We start from the raw sequence: 18,962 nt of genomic DNA, 5'->3' as shown, positions 1-18,962 counted from the left end.
AGCCCGAGGACTACATTTAGTAATAAACAGGAGTGGCATAAAGTAGAAGAATGGTTGCTCATCTAGAGAAGAGAAGCCATGAGCAGGGATTACCTGCCTTTCCATGGTTGGGCACCATTTCAGGACAGGGAGCATCTCATCTGTTGTGCTCCTGAGAACAGAACTTGACCCCAAAGTCGTGATCACCAAAGTAAAAGGAGATGACACAGGCAGGCAGTGTGTAATATGTGAGATGAACAACGGTGAATATTTGGAGGCATCAGAGAGCATCTGTGACATGTAGATGAAGGCCAGGGTGGGAAGCTTGGGCAGAGACTGGGAGTGACTGAAGATCAAGGAAAAGAACCAGGGTGGATGCAGTTCTAGAGAACATGGCCACAAGCCCATTGGAGACTCTGGGAACATGGGGTAAGTGGTTGCCTGGGGGATGGAGATGTGGGCTAACCCTTCAGGGTTTTTTTTTTTTTTTTATTGTCTGATGCTGTGATTTACAATTAGGACAGCCCTCTTCTCCCTCTCTCCCTCTTATCCCAGGCTGGTCCTCCTGCCTGTACCTCCTGAGTAGTGATTACAAGCATGGGTCACTGTGCCTACAGGGCAGGCATTGCACCCAGAATCTAGTACATGTTAGGCAAGCTCTCTAGCACCTGAGCTATATTCCCATCCCAATGGGTTCCTCTTTTTAAAAGATAATTTTCTTCCCTTTGGTCACCAGAGACCTTCAGGCACATCCAAGCTGGGTGTGAGACCAAATGCCAGGGACTGTTTGGCCAGCTAAGGGGGCTGTTTTTCTTAGAAAAGCCGACTGTGGATATTGGATGATGAGGTACTTTTCTGTCACTTCTCCCTTTTAAATCAAACAGACAGAGCAGATCCATCCTCTCACGTTTTCTTTTCATAAATATTTTCCAGATCACTTCCTTAGCTCCAAGTAAGGAGGAAACAGGATCAAGCAAATAAAGTGTCTTCACCGTGATGGGGAGCGTGCTTGGGAAGTGTGTTCAGTTCTGCCATAAATCGTTCTGTCTGTAACTGTCTGTGTCTGTGTTAGTCCAAACACACACTCCCCCTGGTGGGCTTTTTTTTTTTTTTTAAATCACTGGTCTATCCCTCTGTGGTTCAATCTGGTCTCCTCTTGTACATAAGAAACAACTTACCCTCCCCGCAACAAGAATCCTGGTTTCTACCATCCAATGACACCCGCTTGCTTGAATTTCAATCCCGGTATGCATGAGCAGTATGAAGCAGTATGAACTCCTCCAGACACAGTTTATCAACTCGAGTAGAGGGGCTTGTGTGCAGTTTCCCTTAGCTTCAGTGTTATGGGTCATTTTCATGGTTATATGGATAACCACTTATTTACCCCGTTGAACACTTCAGTGAGGCTGTTTCACACATCTGTAATACAGCTAGATTCTTTTGCCACAGTATAGACTTCAACCTGGGGTCCCCTGGTACCTCTTTGTTGTTGTTAAATTTATATATGTTAAGATTTTTTTCTTTTTTAATTTAAATTTGAAACAAGGTTGTTTTACATGTCAATCCCAGTCCCCTCTCCCTCCCAGGTCTTCCCCCCTCTCTCTCTGATCCTGTGGCCATCACTCACCTTTTTATGTCTCTATAATTTTGCCTTTCCTACATTTTTTCAGACCAACATTTTTCTTCCACTTACAGTGTGCATCTAACGTGGCTTTTCTCCCCAGTGCTGTGACAACCTGCTCCCTGAGCCCATTTGTTCACGACTCCTTCCCACATGGACACAAAGTGCTTAACTGTAGTCACAGGGTTACAATGGCCTCTGTCTGGTTCTTGTGGTTATCCAACAGACCACCGTATGCTGTTCGGGCCAGAGGTACAGTTTCCCGTTTCTTCAGTATGACAGACATTGTATTTGCTGTATCAACAAGAAGCTGGCTAACTAGAGGGCCACATGGATCAGGAGAACCAGATACAGCAAAGGTCCCGTTGTGGATTTTCTCATAGCGTCCACATAAAACGATGAGACAGTAACTTTCCATTTCAGTGGGCAGTGCCTATCAAACCAGTTTCAGTAAAATCTGTGAGCCTCCTTGCTTTCTTGGGCCTTGGGAGTGATGTGGGAAATGGCAGGATTTGAAGTGCTGGTTCTCTGCTAGAGCCAGTGCTGAGAGCATTGCCGTTCCCAGGATCCTCTCGAGGTAGAGGGGAGGGAAGAGCATATGGTGCTGCCTTTAGTCAAGGGCGCACGTCCTGCTGGCCCTTGGTTCTGAGCGGATAGCTCCCCCTTTGACTAACAATGCATTCTAAACTGCACCTACAAGTTGTGAGTGTATCTTCATTAGCTGGGTGGGGTTTTTTTTTTTTTTTTTTTTTTTTGTAAACTGCGCATCTCACGCTGGTAGAAGGACGTGATGGTGGAGGAACCACAGGGACAGCTGCCAGGACCACTGACTGCTTTGGGGAAGGAGCTGCGTGTCCCTTTGCCGAGTCTCTGCTGAGACTGACCGTCCTGTCGATAGCCACCCCGCGCCCTTGCCCACTGTCTGCATTCTCCTCTGCTCTGCTCTGCTCAGTGCTGTCTGTCCTCAGGGTTCCTCCCTCCTGCCCTTCACCTTCTCTTAGACTGTGACTTTCTCCTCCAGCCGTAAGTAGTTTTACCTTTGCAGTGTGGCCAAGGGAAATGTGGGTTAGGAACAGGGCAGTTAAAGTGGAAGACAGGTGTATCATGAATAAATAAATGAACCCACAGACAGATATTGGGGCTCAAGCTAAATATGAGAAAAGAAAAGCATCAGGGCACTAGCGCTCACCTCTACCTCAGGCTGCATGGGCTGATCCTGTCTCCAGGAGCTCTCACCAAGACTGTAAACTCTCCTCAGTGTGGCTGGAGACTGAATGCCTCTACTGAGCCCTTGCTTCTGTCTTATAAACTTCCCTAATGTTGGGATTAAGGGTGTGAACTGTTTCTCTTTTAGACCGATTCACTCCTGTGGTAGATATTGGTGCCCTTGAACTCACAGAGATCCTTCTACTTCTTAATCCTGAGTTCTAAAATTAACCACCTCCTAGCTTCTTGCTGCTGGGATTAAAGGTATGTGCCCGGCTTTTATGGCTCGTGGCTGACTTTGCTTTCTGAATCTTCAGGCAAGCTTTAATAAATCATAAATAATATACCCCCATAGCACAGATGGGGATACTTAAATGGCTACCTTGGGGGGGGGGTGAGGCTGGAGCGTTCAGCCTACCTCAGGCTGAATACTGGGAGAATGGGGGAGGGGGTGGACCCTGGGCACACGAGGCCTTTATGGGCCGAGAGCTTGAGAAATTTCACTTCTTCATTCCCTTGTTCATCTGCTGCCCACTGAGCGCGGGGGCTGTGACTAGCAGGTGAGATGTAATGTCTGAAGAAATCCGTACTGGGGACATCTGAACAGCTGTGTCCCTAAGGCAAGCTGACACTGAGTGTACGCTGATCGATCACTCCCTCAGAGGGAGATGCCCCCTCCCCCTCTCCCCCCACAACAGCATGATACAAAATGAGCTTTGTGAGCATTCTCAAGCTTCAGGAAATGAAGGCTCCCCCCCCCATGCCTCCATCATGTCATCCCCACTAATTTACAATGCACAGATGCCGTCTAGTCCACATGGAAGACCGTACTACCACCCATCTTTTTTCTTGTAGAGAGAATGTTCTCATACAGCCATTTATTTTGTCCTGCTCTTTATCCTCCGAAGAAAATACTCTCCAGCGGCTGGGGAGTGTAGCTCAGTGCTAGAGTGCTTGCCTAGTGTGCACAAGGCCCTGGGTAACTTAACTTAACTTAAAAAAAAAAAAAAAAAAACAGTTGGGCTAGGGGTGTAGCTTGGTTGCCAGAGCGCTTGCTTAGTATGTACAAAACCCTGGGATTGGTTCTTAGCACTGAATAAACTAGGTCAGGCGATGCACACCTTCAGTCCCAGCACACGGTAGTTAGAGGTAGGAGGAGCATAACTTGAAGGTAATTGGAGCTATACAGTGAATTCAGGGCCATCCTGGGCTGCACAAGACCCTGTTTCAAAGTAAAGATCTTGATACAAAGTATTCATTCCAGGCGGGAACGGCCCTGAGATGAGTGTATTCCTGGTGGAGATGAGGTGCTTCCTTTGCTTTGGGTCGCTGGTTTCCCCTTCTGTGCAAACATGGGAGCAGCAACTCTGTGACTCACCCTCAGCTCCACTATGTGGTCTGGGGCTGGGTGCTGTGGACCACCCTGGCTGCTGTAGTTTGGATAGTCATTATTCCACCCTTTTCTTTAGTGTGATTGGGTCAGCAGGACCGACAAGACAGTTGCAGATGAGGTAACGGAGACTAGGAAGAAAGGAGAGGTTTGAGAGTCATGCTTGGCACCTTCGTGTGACCTGGCCCCACTTTCCTTCAGGATTTTAAGAGTCTCATGCTCTACCGACTGAGCTAGCTGGGCGACACACCTGTCACGATTTTAAATTCTGCTTCTGTGCTACTCTGCCTAATCTTTCTACCCGGATTTCTAGAAAGAGGAAATGGGACCAGACCCTGGAGCCCCAGGATGGCCTGAAGTGGCTTGCGGACATTCACGTCAGGCCTGCCAACTCAAGGGCAGCCTACAGTGGCCGCACCCTCAGCAAGGAGCCGAAGTTTCCCTCTCTGCTCCTTCCTCTCCTTTGCTTTCTTTAGAATCTTAGCCCACCAGCTCTGGCATACTGCCCCACCATTGTGAAGACATTGCCGATCCTCAGGCAGATCCCTCTGGCCCATGCTTGCATGCCCGATGTCAATCCCTGCAACCCGCTTGCCTCTGCAGTCGGTCACAGAGCAAGCTGGCTGCTCCTGCACCATCATCACAGTGCTCCCAGACCTGTCTCAGCACCCGCTCCCTCATAGTCCTGGGAGCACTCATCACACCCAGGCCAGGTCCTTGACTCTTCCATCTTCACCCTTTGCTATAGCCCAGGATCTACCCTCCTCTGTCCCGCCTGCTGGTTATCAGATAAAGGGATCTGGCTTAGAAATGTGTGGAAGTGTCAGCTGTGCCCATGCAGTCCATCTGGAGACCCCCCTTCCCCCCCACAGCGGCCATGGTTATGTCTCCTGCTACCTGTGGCAGTGAGGCCATCCCTGGTTGTTTTCATCCTGTCTTTATGCTTTTGCCACACAAACTTTTCTCCATATCACACCTATCTTAGCCCCCCCCCCACTGCCCCCTGTCTCCTTTCTTCTCTTTTTATTAGAAGTTCCCCTGCTCAGTTGCTGTGATGTTTGTTCCCCGGCTGACAGTGCTGGAGTTTCAGTAGTGTGCTTCTGCTGGCGTAGGAATTCCTTTCTACTCATTGATGAGTAAGTAGTAAACAGCCCCAGCAATAAAAGCTACCACTTACTATTCTGGGTTGTGAGTTGGGAAGATAACCCAGTTGACAAAGCGCTGGCCTTGCAAGCACAAAGACCAGCATAAGTTCAATCCCCAGAACCCATGTGAAATGATAACAACAAAACTAAATAGAGAACACAACCCCCTAGCTGGGTTATGCTTGTGAATTAGTGCTGGAGAGTCAGAGGCAGAAGGTACCTGGGGCTTGTTGTTCAGCCAACCTCCTTTACCTGGTGAGTTCTGGACCCCACCTCAAAGAAAAGTACCCAAAGAGGACACCAAAGGTTAATTTGTGGCAGCCACACTCACATGAAAACATGTTTGCATGCACTCACACATGTGAGCATTGAGCACATACAATTCAAACCTAAGAGGCATTATTTTTGACTTAGGTTGACTGGGACCAGGCTGTTCTAGGCTAGCCTAACCCGGGGGTGGGGTTGTCTCTCGTCTTCCTCTGGGGATCAGTGGGTATGGGGTGTTGGCAGAGAGGCAGGGACAAAGGTAGAAGGACTATATACTTTTCAAGTATGTGTTTGCATTTCAGTTTAGGATTCCCCCCCCCCTTTCCTTTGACCCTTGTTAACTTCAGAAGACCATAAATAGGCTCTGTGTCTTTTTTTCTCTTGTACCAAATAGATGACTTCAGAAATGCAGAGTCCAGTGTGCAGGATTAGATGTCATATCATTAGAGAAAGAGCACATGAAGATTTATTTGCAGAGAGAATTCTGCATGCACATTGCTGGCAAAGTGAATCCATCCTGGTGGCTCTGAGTGTGGCATTAAGGTGCATCAAGAGGTGCTAAAATACAGCCTTGTGTGGGAGCTTCATTTTTCTAGAAGTGCCTTGTAGACTCATTTAGTTCCATTTGTTTTTTTTTTTTTTTAAACTAATGATGGTTCAGACTCATACCCAGTGATCCAAGGGGAAAAAGAGAAGTGTTCCTGAATGCTGTGTGCTGAATAGCAGTTCCACAGACTTCTGAGTTTAAGGAATATTTTGATTTATTCTCTTTGTTGGAATTCTCCCAGCAGTTGTATAAGGAGAGAAGGGAAGGGTTATTCTGGCTTTTATCGAACCTAGAAGCCGAGAAGTCAAGGCTTAATGCATACTATTGTCAGTAGAACAGTTTGGGCGTGTCTTTCTAAATATATACCTTTAGTGTATCATGGAATTGAAAGTTTATCCTAAGGGGGCAAAATGAGAGATATCTCTAACCACTCACAGTCAAGATGACCGAAGGCAGCCTAGATTTTATTGGGAAATAAATGTACAACTTCTTTAAGAAGGAATTTGTAAAGTAGACGATTCTCATATGGAGAAATAATGTGTGGGAAGTGACTAACATTCATTGTCACCAAGACCAGATTCTGAACTCATCTGCTGGGAAACTAGCATTTACAAGACCAGTGTAGTAGGGGAAATGATGGGGCATTGAGGGAAGCTGCAGACGCAAGACAGGGTAGTAAGGGAGTGAGGCAGGAGAGCATGAGGAGGGATTCTTGTGTTTTTCTGGGAATAGGTTGGTTGAGAACTTCCAGGAGGTCAGGTGTCACCTTTTTTTCTCCCTCCACATTCCGTTGTTTCTTCCTTTGGTGTCTGGTAGATACCTTCTGTCTTGGAGGGGAAACAGGTGTCCTAGTCACTGTTTTATAGCTGTGAAGAGACACCATAAGGAAGGTAATCCTTATAAAAGAAAGCGCTTAACTGGGTCCTTGCTTGCAGTTTCAGAGGTTTAGTCCATTATCATCTAGGATGGGGTAATGGAGCATAATGGCATGAATGGCATTGAGGCTGAGAGCTTCATTCTCATCCACAGGGTGAGGTTGAGGGTCAGAGGGAGAAGGAGAGGGAGAGGAAGAGGGAGAGGGAGAGAGAGAGAGAGGCATGAACTTGTGAAACCTCAAAGCCCACGACCAGTAACATATTTCCTCCAAGAAGGCCACACTTCCTAATCATTCTAATGTAGACCCCCTAGTAACTAAGCATTTAAATATATGAGCCAGTGGGAACCATTCTTATCCAAACCACCACAAACAGGGGGCTAGTCCCCTCTAGGTCAAATGATTCCTGTGTTGTAACCGGGGTGAAACATGTGCCTAGAGTAAAGCTGAGTGGGATCTGACCCAAGCAGCCAAAGATACACTTGTAGACAGAGATGCAGCAGACCCTTAAACCCAGTGAAGAGTTGGTGTTTCCATCAGAAGTGGCCTTCAGGTCCTGGGCAATCATTACCATTGCATTGCTTTGGTTTGCTTTTTTTTAAATGTTATTTTATATGTATGGACATTCTGCCTGGTTACATGTTCGTATATCACATGAGTGCTTGGTGTCCACACAGCTCAGAAGAGGGCACCATATTACTTGGAACTAGAATTACAGATAGTTATGAGCTGCCCAGTAGGGACTAGGACTTGAACCTGGGTCATCTGGAAGAGCAGCCAGTGCTGCTCTTAAAGATTGAGCCATGTGGACATTGTTTCTTTTTGAGAAGGAGTCTTGAGACATTGTTTCTTTTTGAGGAGTCTTGAGACATTGTTTCTTTTTGAGGAGTCTTGAGACATTGTTTCTTTTTGAGGAGTCTTGAGACATTGTTTCTTTTTGAGGAGTCTTGAGACATTGTTTCTTTTTGAGAAGGAGTCTTGAGACATTGTTTTTTTTTTGGGGGGGGGGAAGAAGTCTTGAGACATTGTTTCTTTTTGAGAAGGAGTCGTCTTGATACATGCTTTACCTTAACCTGAAAAATCACTTTTGTAGCCTAGGCCCGCCTCAAAGTCATGAAACCCTCCCCCACCTCATCCTCCTGAGCTGGGGTTATAGGTGAGCATTGACGCCTAACTGGAAAGAGAAAGCGAAGCTAGAAGGTTCTGATATTCCCCTGTAGCTCCATAACTGTGAGAAGTCAGGGCAATGCTAACTATTTCAGAATCAAAAGTGTAGGTTATAATCTTGTGTATGTTTCTTTACACAAAGAAAAGGAGTAAAAACCCAAATGCCACTAAGACACTATTTCTGGGAGATGGGGTAATGCATTATTTTTTTCCTGATTTTGTGCATTTTATTGATTTTGTTGACTTTATACCATAAAATATTCCCAATAATATCTTGCATAAATAGGTCTAGAGAGACTAAGTGACATGTTGTCTGTATCATTTCAGGATTGGTTTGTCACTCTTGAAGTATATATATATATATATATATATATATATATATATATATATATATATGAACCTTGTTTTAACTTGTATGGTAGTGGGGGAGAGGTTCCTATCAGGGAGAAATCTGACCTCACCCTTCATATCAGTCTGTTAGTTGGTGTATGATTTTTCCCTACATAATTAATTTAGTACAATTGAACACAACACATCATTTGTTATGGGGCTATTAAAAATTTGGGTGTAGGCTAGATGATGGGGCACACATCAGTCACTGCAGTACTTGGAGCTAGATGTGGGAAGATTGGAATTAGGACTAGCCTTTGCTGTGCTCAGGGGCAGGTAGGGTCAGGGCACTTCCCTTGGTGGTGTAAGGGAAAATTGGAGCTGCTCACCAGGGTCCTTTAGCTACTAGGGGATGGGGAGATGCAGGCTGTGGAGGATGGGGAACCTTGTGGACTCAAATGTCACCTGCTGTCTGTTCCTGGCTGTGGTAATGAAATTTCCTTCCATGTGCAGGGATAGGTAAGGCTATCCCAGTGGCTGCCTGATCCTTGTGTAGAGAAGTAAGCACCCTCTGCACAGGCCTCTTGGCCCTTCCAGTCCAGTAGTGATGGCCAAGCATGGCCGAGGACCCACCAGGCTGGTGCTAGGAGCATCCTCCTCTTTTGAAATTGCAGGCACAGATTTTGTCTGAGTCTTGGGTGGCAAGAGCCAGACTCACAAGCATGAAGATGTCTAAGCTCACCATGGCAGGGGAAGCTTGGCTTCTGGGCATTAAATCTCACCTTTCCAGGATCTTACTTCAAAAACGGGGTCTTGTAATGTGCATGTGCAACTCCATCCCTGCATGGAGGTCCTGGCTGACTTGACACATCCTTGATTTGATAGGGACATTTGTAAAGGATGTGGGGATGTGGTCCTAGTAGCCCGAACATCCTATCCCGATGACACTGGGATAAGGCATGGTTACACCTCGGCAGCAAGTGGTCCCTGCTCGAGGCTCGGCTGGACCACCACTCTTAGCTCCTGTGGGCATCAGGACTGGGCACACTCCTTTCAAGAAGGTGCCAGAGGGTATGGATGCTCACAACAGATGCAGGGCTGGCACCGGGGGCCAGGTCACCCCCTTCTTGGCTCAGAATGTTACAGTGAGGTGATTCTAAAAGAATAATCTTCAAGCCTCTACTCTTTTTCTTTCTGTGTTTTGAAGTTCCTAGGATAGAGGATTTTTAGTACCATCCATGGAGTCCTCGGTTTTTCTACTAGGAAGGAAAGGGGTGGCCTTGACGGGCAGCAGGAATTGCTACTGGCTCTGTCTGTGTTGAAGGGTCTTCTGCAGGTGTTGGCAGGGGGTTTCCAGGGCTTGAGCACAGTTGCTGGTTGTTATTATCGTTATTGTTAGCTTTAGAGCGACACAGAGCAGTCCTACAAGCTGACTTACTGTGAAGGGTGGCAGTGGTACAGGAACGAACAGAGTAATTTCTGAGTGCATAGATCACCAAGGCCACCAGAGTCACTGCAGCAGGTGTCAGTAGGGCCTCTAAAAGGTGTGGGGCATGGGGGGAAGACGACTTGCATTGTTTTACCTGCGTTCTGTCTACCAGATTGTAAGTGTGTGTGTTCCTCATGAAAGCCTGGGCAGTATTGTCATACGTGACCCAGGAATGATAGCGCCTGCCACCCCCTCACCTGGGCAAAAGGAGACGCATGGACTTCCCTAACAGACCAAGGACAGACACAGCGTCATCAGGGATGCTACCTTGGCCAGGGGAGATGCTCTCCTCCTCTTCCTTCTTTCCTTTCTCCTCTTCTTCCTTTTTTTTTTTTTTTGTGGAATTTCATGTAACCCAGTTTGGCCTCAGACTGCCTAGATAGCCAAGAGTGGCCAGGAATTTACGATCATCCTGCTGCCAACTCGAAGGTTCTTGGATTACAGCCCATGTGCCACTCCTCTGTCCACTTTTATGTGGTACTGGGAATTGAATCTGGAGCCTCACTAGACAAGCACTGTACTAACTAGGCTATACCCTCAGCCTGAAATGGCCCTAATGGCTCCCTGGCTGGAACCCCGGGGTCTCGGGGGCTAAGCCCCAGGGAATAGTGTATGTTGGCAGATGTCATGATGGTGACTCAGGATGTACATGTTGCTTCCTGCCTTCAAATGCAGGCTCTTCTTGGATGGTCTCTGTGAATGCTTAACTCACAATTCAGAATGTCTTGTGCATCCTTGTGTGTCTTAGTTACCTTTGCTGTTTCTCTGGTGAAATACAGTAGCATACACACACACACACACACACACACACACACACACACACACATACACACACGTAGAATGTGTTTAACTGGACTTACAAGTTTCAGGTGGCTAGAATCCATGGACTCTCATGGTGTCGGGAGCAGCTGAGAGTCATAAGCAGGAGTCAGAGAGAGAGAGAGAGAGAGAGAGAGAGAGAGAGAGAGAGAGAACATTGGGATTGCCGGAGGCTTTCAAAAACCTCAAAGCCCACCCCCAGTGACTCACCTTCTCCAGCAAGGCCACACCTCCTTACCTTTCCCAAACAGTTCCAGTCCCACAGACTGGAGACCGAATAGCCAAACCCAGGAGCCCCACGGATGCCATTCTCATTCAAACCACCACAGCGTGGCTGTCAGGAATAAGACTGCTATGGCCTCCATCTCCTTCCCTCCACTTCTTGACAGACTGGGTTAGGGTGAAACCATATCGGCTCCTAGCTTATGGAATTTGGAGGGGCTGTCCCCTCAAATGGAAGGCTCACGGTTGAAATGGGAGAGGCATGACTGATCGTGGTCCCCCAGCTAGGGTTCTGGCTGCAGCCCCAGGACTAACATCCCGGGGCTCTGGGGCCCAGAACAGGAAGGCATGCCTCCCTGTACCCTTGCGAGCTGTGCTGGGACCTGGCTGATGGGAGGACCACTCAGTTTCTGATGGTCTTTAACTAGACCTGCCTTTTTCCCCATGCACCTCTAACAGCAAAGGGAGTGTTGGAGAGAATACAGACCGTCACAGTGCAGAACCAGGGGTGGCAGTTGCGTGTCACAGAGCCTCTTTGCTGCCTGAGATGGCTCCTTCAAGTGTCACATCACCCATTCACTCTGAATCCCCAGACCTCACCCAGGAGCAGTTTCTCTGCCCAGAGCACAGAGCACTGAGGTCCATATGTGAGCAGGCGGTTGTTCTTGGTTCTGGAGAAGTTGGGGAGAATTGACAGGGGTTTAGGAGGGAGTGAGAATACAGACAGAAGGGACGGAAGCAGAGGAGGCGCATTCATGCCGGGAGCCGGTGTGGCAGCAGAAGGATTTATGGCCTGACTCTGGACACTCATTGGTGATTGCTGGCTTCATCACAGAGGTGACCACACGGCAGTGACGAGCCACCATGGGAGAGGAACCCTGCAGCTCAGGACACTGCTGTGCAGTTACAGGATAGAGTGGAATGCAGGCCTCCGTGGGACAGGCCTATTCATTGTGGGCTGCCTTTCTGAATATCTCAAGACTCAGTTCAGTTCTTTCGCTGTGAGGCACACACATTCACAGTTGTTAGATGGCTTCAGTTTAGATGCCTGGGAGCCAGGGAAGCATCTTCAGGAAAGGTGGAGTAGTCCAGGTTAATGGGAACACACACACACACACACACACACACACACACACACACACACACACACACACACACACACATTCCAGATAGATATCAAACACCAAAAGACCAGACAAGCCAACCCCCAACCCAGGGATGGACACCAGTGTTGGGGTGCCTTGAGTCAAAGCCAATGGACTCTACTCCCTTGGTGGATTTTCCATCCTTTCCTTACGTCTCTTCAGAATCAGCTTTGGGCAATGCTTCACACTGTCTGCATTGAGAATGAGCTCAGTGAAGTGGCTGAGAGATTCCCCCCCCCCCTTGCAGGCCTGCTGATGGACTCCAGAACCTCCACAGTCTCCCTGACCCATGTTGCTCCTGCCAGGTGAGGGGCAGCTCAAAGAGGACCAAGCTGCAGAGAGGGAGGAGGGAGCGTGCCATGGGGGACTCAGAAGAGGAAGCCAGAGGGGGTGCAGGAGAGTACTTTGTTATGTGTGCACAGTCACCACTGGGAAAACAGTGATACACTCGTTACTAACTCATGCTACGTGATCCACACACCAGATGGGGTTTGGCCAAGGGCCAGGCAGTTTGGCTACAATACCAAAATGATTTCAAAGTATTATCAGCTCCCAGTTTTGAAAATTTGTCAAGAGAACTCTCAGACTCTTAAGAATCCCCAGCTGTTCTGTAGGAGACCCAGAACCATCCATTCTTCTCACGTGACATGCCCGGAGCGGGAAAATATTTTATTATCTTGCTGAGAGAATTCGGTTTTACATTGGTTTGTTTTTAATGCTCTTAGGTAAAAGAATACCTGTCATAACCTTATGTGATTGTGGATTTGCATGAAACTCAGAGCTTTTCCAAAATAGTGAGCAGGAAGGTAATTAATTGTAAATGGAGGTTTCTTGTTTTGCCCACCAGTTCCTGAACAACCACTCTAAGGCTTATTATTAATTATAATTGTCTGGCCAATGGCTCAGGCATATTACTGACTAGCTCTCACAATTAAATTAACCCATTTCTATCAGTTTAACGTTTTACCACGAGGCTCAGGGTGGCTACATGGTGTCTCCCTGATTCCAGTTCTTTCTCTCTGTATCTCTGTTTGAATTTCCCACCTAACTCAATTCTGCCTGGCCCTTGGCCAAATCAGCTTTATTTGCTGACCAATAAAAGCAGCACACTTTTGCAGGATACAGAAGGACATCCCACATCAGTTAATACAGCCCTCTCTCCACAGGAGGGAAGGTCCCTGAATCTGAGGTTCCTTCTCTCTGCCAAGGTCATGAGGCCTAGAATTGGGAAGGAGCTTGGCATGTAAACACTGCCCTGGAAAGTGCTACTCAGGTGGATGTGAGTGAGGACCACACAGGTGTGGGCTGCACCGGTAGTCGGGGCCAGGCATCCTGTCAACCAGGGAGGTTGTGACTTTTTATTTGCTGTTTTACCACAAAAAGGTACAACCCTTTTAGTTAGGATGGAGCTGGGTGGTGGGGGCACACGCCTTTAATCCCAGCACTCGGGAGACAGAGGCAGGTGGATCTCTGTGAGTTCGAGGTCAGCCTGGCATACAAACTGACACAGAGAAACCCTGTCTCAAACACACAAAAATGAAAACAAACAAACAAACAAAAAAAAGAAGTTAGGATGGGAGGGCTACACTGGTCCAGAATAGGTCAATCTCCCCTTTGAAAACAACAACATAAAGGTACCAGAAGGATGACTAAGGATGGTTTTGTGTTCTGAGAAAACAAAGGTAATTAGGATTAAAGCTAGAAAGATCAGTATGCATATATGTGCATGCGTAGATATATGTATGTGTACATGTATGAATATGTACATGGATTAATGGTGTGCACACATGTGTGTGCACATAGGTATGCACGTGCATCTGAGTAAATTGTGTACACATATATGTGTGAGTTCCTGTGTATATGTGTGTGCAGACATAAATGTACCACCATATATGCATGAGCAGATGTGTGGGCATGAACGGAATATACATCTAAGAGTGTGAACACATATATGTTTATGTGGCTGCCTATGTGTGAGTGTCCATGCATGCACTCATTACTCATTTAAGGTGCATGTGTACACACATATGGACGTACATGTGGTTGTGCACCCACATGTGCAAATGTACACCAGCATACATGCATCCACGAGTGTGTACATGCATATATCCACATGTATTCAGTGTGTGCTGAGGTGTGGGAGCCTAGTGGACATAGCAAGTAGGAAGAATTCTCCAAGCTCCCTGCCCTGCTCTGGGGGTGGTCAGCCGAAGGAGAATGTTTGAAATGCCACATACTTCATGGAAGAGTGGACAACAGTTAATACTAAGGAATTACAGGTGGATTTGGTTTGTTTGTTCAGTGCTGGGGATAGGATCCAGAGCCGGATGCTTGCTACTTTCCCCCTATCCCCCAAGTGCCGCCATTGAGCTAAGTCCCTAGCCTACGCAACTGTGCAACTGCGGTTTTAGAAGCAGGCTACCTGCCGCATTGTGAAGAAGGTTCATGTGGGTGCTCTCTGGGGACCGGCTGCCTGCCTCAGGCTTTAGGTGTAGACCATTTATGAGCTGTGTTCTTCTGAGGGTCTGCCTCTGGCCACAGTGTGCCTGGACAAGGTTGGGTGGAGCAGCCTGGAGGAGCTAAGTCTCACACTCCAGGGTGGGGCCCCAGTGCCTGCTGTGACATTCCTTCCCTCTGGATGACTTGCCACAACAATCAGTGTTATCAGGTGTCTGACATTTACAATGAAATGTATTTCCATTGATTTTAGAGCATGTAACAATGCACATAGATTAGCAGGCAATTAGCACGCCGTGACTTGTAGCATGAGATAAACGCTCCTGGCACCTCTGGGGAATGTCTCCCTGGACTCTATCTGAGTGAGGCACAAGCTCATCAGGCTCCTGCAGTGACTCGAGCTGGGCAGATGCTGGAGCCAGGTTCCCTTGCTGTAGCCGGAGCTTAGCAGAACACGTGATGCACACTTTGTTCCATCAGTTCTAATTTTCTGGTGTGATTCAGGCAGACACAGGAAGCCTATGCTTTTTCTAGAGAGTTCTGACATCTGCCATCACATGTGATAAGCACAGAACTCTGCGAGCAAGCCCTGAACTGAGCTGTGTGTCTGTACTTGTGCCTGAAACCCTGCCTTTGTCTGCATCTTCCTGTGGGCACTTGATGAGGACTGTGATGGTGCTCACCAGAGTTGCATATATACGGACATAGCCAGGGCGTGGAACAGTGCTATGTGTCCACTGCCGCGGCCAGGGCGTAGAACAGTGCTGTGTGTCCACTGCCGCGGCCAGGGCGTGGAACAGTGCTGTGTGTCCACGGCCACGGCCAGGGTGTGGAATGGTGCTGTGTGTCCACGGCCACGGCCAGGGCATGGAACGGTGCTGTGTGCCCACTGTCACGGCCACGGCATGGAACAGTGCTGTGTGTTCACAGCCATGGCCAGGGCGTGGAACAGTGCTGTGTGTCCACTGCTGCGGCCAGGGTATGGAACACTGTACACAGCTACCCCTGATGCCTCTCTCCTTCCAGCTTAAGGTGCCCATGCACTTCCGTGCTTTGGGAGGAGAGAGGTATCAGGCTGCCGGGAGCCTCCCACGGTTCACTTCTGCTGGATGTCAGTGAGGGGGAAGACTGGCGGTCCAATGGGCACAGCCCGGAAACTGACAAACCTGGCCTTAATTTTACTGCTTACAGTGCTGAGATCAGAGAAGCCACATGGCCATCGTAGCGAGCCAGCATGATGCCTAGGCCTACAGCCTTAGGTTCTTGTCTGCTGCTCCCCAGTGTCCCTAAAAGGCTTGCTGCCATGGCTACTCTGCCTTAAAACACTGCTCAAATCCAGTGCTTATGGACGAGGGTGTGGCCTTGGGTGAGATGAGGCTGTGGGGTGGGGAGTGGAGATATACACGAGGCAGGGTTGCTTCAGAGGTAAACTGGTTGACACAGATATGCCAAAAATGTACTTAGGAGATGAACATACCATTTTCCATATGATTGTATCATTGTTTTGAAAAAAAAAATCATGGCATCTCTTAGGGCAGAGGCTGCTACAGTTGAGCTTCAAGCTTGCTAGTCTCAAGTGTAGACACCAGTGGGCAGTTTGCACAGGGCTGCATAAGTTGTAGATGGAAGTTTCTGTCCCGCCTGGTCCCGCAGCTGTTTAGTCCCAAAGAAACACACAGAGGCTTATTTTAGTTATAAACTGTTTGGAGGATGGCTCAGGCTTCCTATGGGCTGGCTCATTTCTATTAATATGTGTATCTCCATGCAGCTCTTGGCTTACCCGGTGATGCCTGGGCATTTGGCTTCCTTGGCAGCTACGTGGCTACTGGCCAGTCAGCTTTTATTCTTCAACCAATAAAAGAAACATATATTCACAGCATTCAGAAGGACCTCCCCCATCATCAGTGATTGTGTGGAGACAGCTCACCTGGGTGTGACCCAGAGTCCCCTCAAGACAAGTCAGCTAAGCAAAGGACCCTGCCAGCCGTGGCTTTCTCCGCTGGCATGTCAATGGGGGTGATCATAAGGATGAATGGAGGCCACCGGCTCCTGTGACTCCCAGAGCCGTGTCTCCTTTGTGTGGAGCTAGCCTGGTTTTGTGTCTCATGCTACCTGTGTCCGCTGAGTGCCATTGGTTGCCACAGGTATAACTATTTGTACCGACTCTTGTGAGTTAATGGTTCAGTTATATTTCTTTTAGCTAATAGTTTTCTCTCAGTTTATCAATTGCCTTGTACTCACTGACTCAGACACAAGGGCAGCCCCGGAAGAATGGGCAGAGGATGCAAGGAAGACCCCAAAATCCTCACTCCTGAGAGGGTGACACACTGTGGCAGGTCCCATGTGGTGTCTGGACAGAACTCACTGGCCTGGCTGTGAGGATGATGCCATGGGGGACTTTTGAGTGGGTCTTGGTAGATGATTAGGAGAAACAGTCATGAAGGCATTAGACTTTGTTTGGAAGATGCGTATAGTCAGAGCAGACTCTGTGTTTGTGGGTCCCCAACACTGCACTGCTACAGGTGTGAATATATTATTATATCCCTAAGGGGGGGTCATCAGAATAGACATAGAAGCCTTTCTCATGCCCCACCCAGACCCTGCCTAGATGGGGTCATCAGGCCAGATGACCCTACCTCTTCCCTGTGTTCAGGGTGGCTTGACACACTGTACAGATGGCACCCAGACCCTATTCCCTGCTGGGCGAGTATGTTTGCCATTGTCTCAGCTTCCTGTTTCATGAGAGGCGGTCCAGGTCTCTTTCAGCCTCAGGGAGAGGCTAGTCACCTTTGTGTGATCTCTTTAGGTAGAGGTCCCTTGCCTCCATCCTCTTCATGTCCTCTGCTTCCCTTCATATGCTTGTCCTTTCCTCACTGACATTTCAGGGGCCTCCCTGTAGCAACAGCCAGTCTCCCTAGAACCACAGGGGCAGGTGCCAGCGTCCCTCCCTGAGGTCTGGTCCTTGTTGTCCCATGATGCCACTTACTGTGAGCTCAGCCCCAAGCCCCTGGGACTTCCTTGGGTGGGCCGCTCGGCAATGCAGTGAGGCTGGGGAAAGGGTTGTCTGCATAGACGACCATGCCAAGGATGTGGGCTCTCTCTGGAATGGTCTTGAGGACACAGGGTGTGCCGGGTATATCCTCCTGCTAAAGAGCTTGTCCAAATCATGCTAGGGTCTGTTCTAATGGCTTCAGAATAACCCAGCACCATCATGAAGAAGGTGGTCTTCGTGGTGTCGGAAGCTGTCTTTGTGGGGCTGCAATCTGAACCAGCTGAGCAGTCCCAGGTTCATCCTGAGTGGAGGGGGGGGGTGTGTGGATAAGGGAAAGGCTATCTCTAGATGATAAAGACAGAGAGACAGAATAAAATTATGAGGGCAGATCAGCCAATACTGAAATGCCACGAGTTTATCTTCCACCACTCTTATATACCTTAACCAAAAGGGGGAACATGGTATCATGCATACGGAACAAACAGATTTTTCTTCCCGGCTTATTCTAAGGGTTTAGTAACCATACCTTAGTTTCAACTTCTTGTTCCCTAGCGTTGAGGGTCAGGAGTAGCCACACCTCAGACCAGGTCTGTTGTTATTTAGAATAAGTCAAACACCCTACTGTAGCCACACCTTTGATGCTTTAGGTCTTACGACTTGCTGAGGACAGTTTTGACTATCTGTGCCCTTGTGCCAGCTGTCATGGGGGCCTGTGTAGGGGGGTCTGAAAGCCTCAAGGGCCCACTTTCTCTGCCACTGACTGCTCTTCTGTCTCTCTTGTCTAGGCTGCTTGTTTGAGGATGGCCTGTGTGGATCATCGGAGACCTGTGTTAATGGTGAGTGTGGGTCCCACATGGGGCGCTGCTGAAGCTCTGACTCTTTTTCTTCTGCTCTGGAGTAGGAGGGCGGCCTCCAGGCCCGGGGGGCTGTGTGTTCTGAAGAGGAAAACAGTGTCTGTCTTTGGATGCGTGGATGGAGACAGTTCTCACACACAGATGTGTGTCTCAGAGCCATCAGCCTCCCCCCCTGTCCCCATGTTTAGGGATGTTCTCTGCAGCAGGAGGCCGGAGCATGGTTGATGATGGACTCTGGTGCAGGGAGGAGAGGCTGAATGAGATCTAGCGTGCCGGCATTCGTCAGCACTAGCCCTCGCTGCCCACCACACCCAGCCTGTGGGTGATGCCTACACATGTTCTGTGTTTGTGTCTTCCAGCTGATCTCACAGGAAATCCTTCCTAGAACCAGCTCCTGGAAGGGTTGGGCTGACAAGGAGAGGGCAGTGGCCAAGGACTTCTTAGATGAAGAAATCTAT

The 18,962-nt window shown here is 48.4% G+C and overlaps 1 protein-coding gene across 1 annotated transcript in view; it reads left to right on the top strand.

Annotated features, from left to right (window-relative positions):
- Ptprn2 (protein tyrosine phosphatase receptor type N2) overlaps window positions 1-18,962 on the top strand; it is a 629,714-nt gene that overhangs the window by 46,629 nt on the left and 564,123 nt on the right. The window contains exon 2 of the mRNA XM_051177829.1: window positions 18,436-18,486. Coding sequence (XP_051033786.1) covers window positions 18,436-18,486 — 51 coding nt within the window. The remainder of the gene's footprint in view (window positions 1-18,435; window positions 18,487-18,962) is intronic.

This window comes from Phodopus roborovskii, unplaced genomic scaffold (genome assembly GCF_943737965.1).
Source record: "Phodopus roborovskii unplaced genomic scaffold, PHOROB, whole genome shotgun sequence".
NCBI lineage: Eukaryota > Metazoa > Chordata > Mammalia > Rodentia > Cricetidae > Phodopus > Phodopus roborovskii.
The sequence above is the reverse complement of the archived record's forward strand: the minus strand, read 5'-3'. Positions and strand labels throughout refer to the sequence as shown.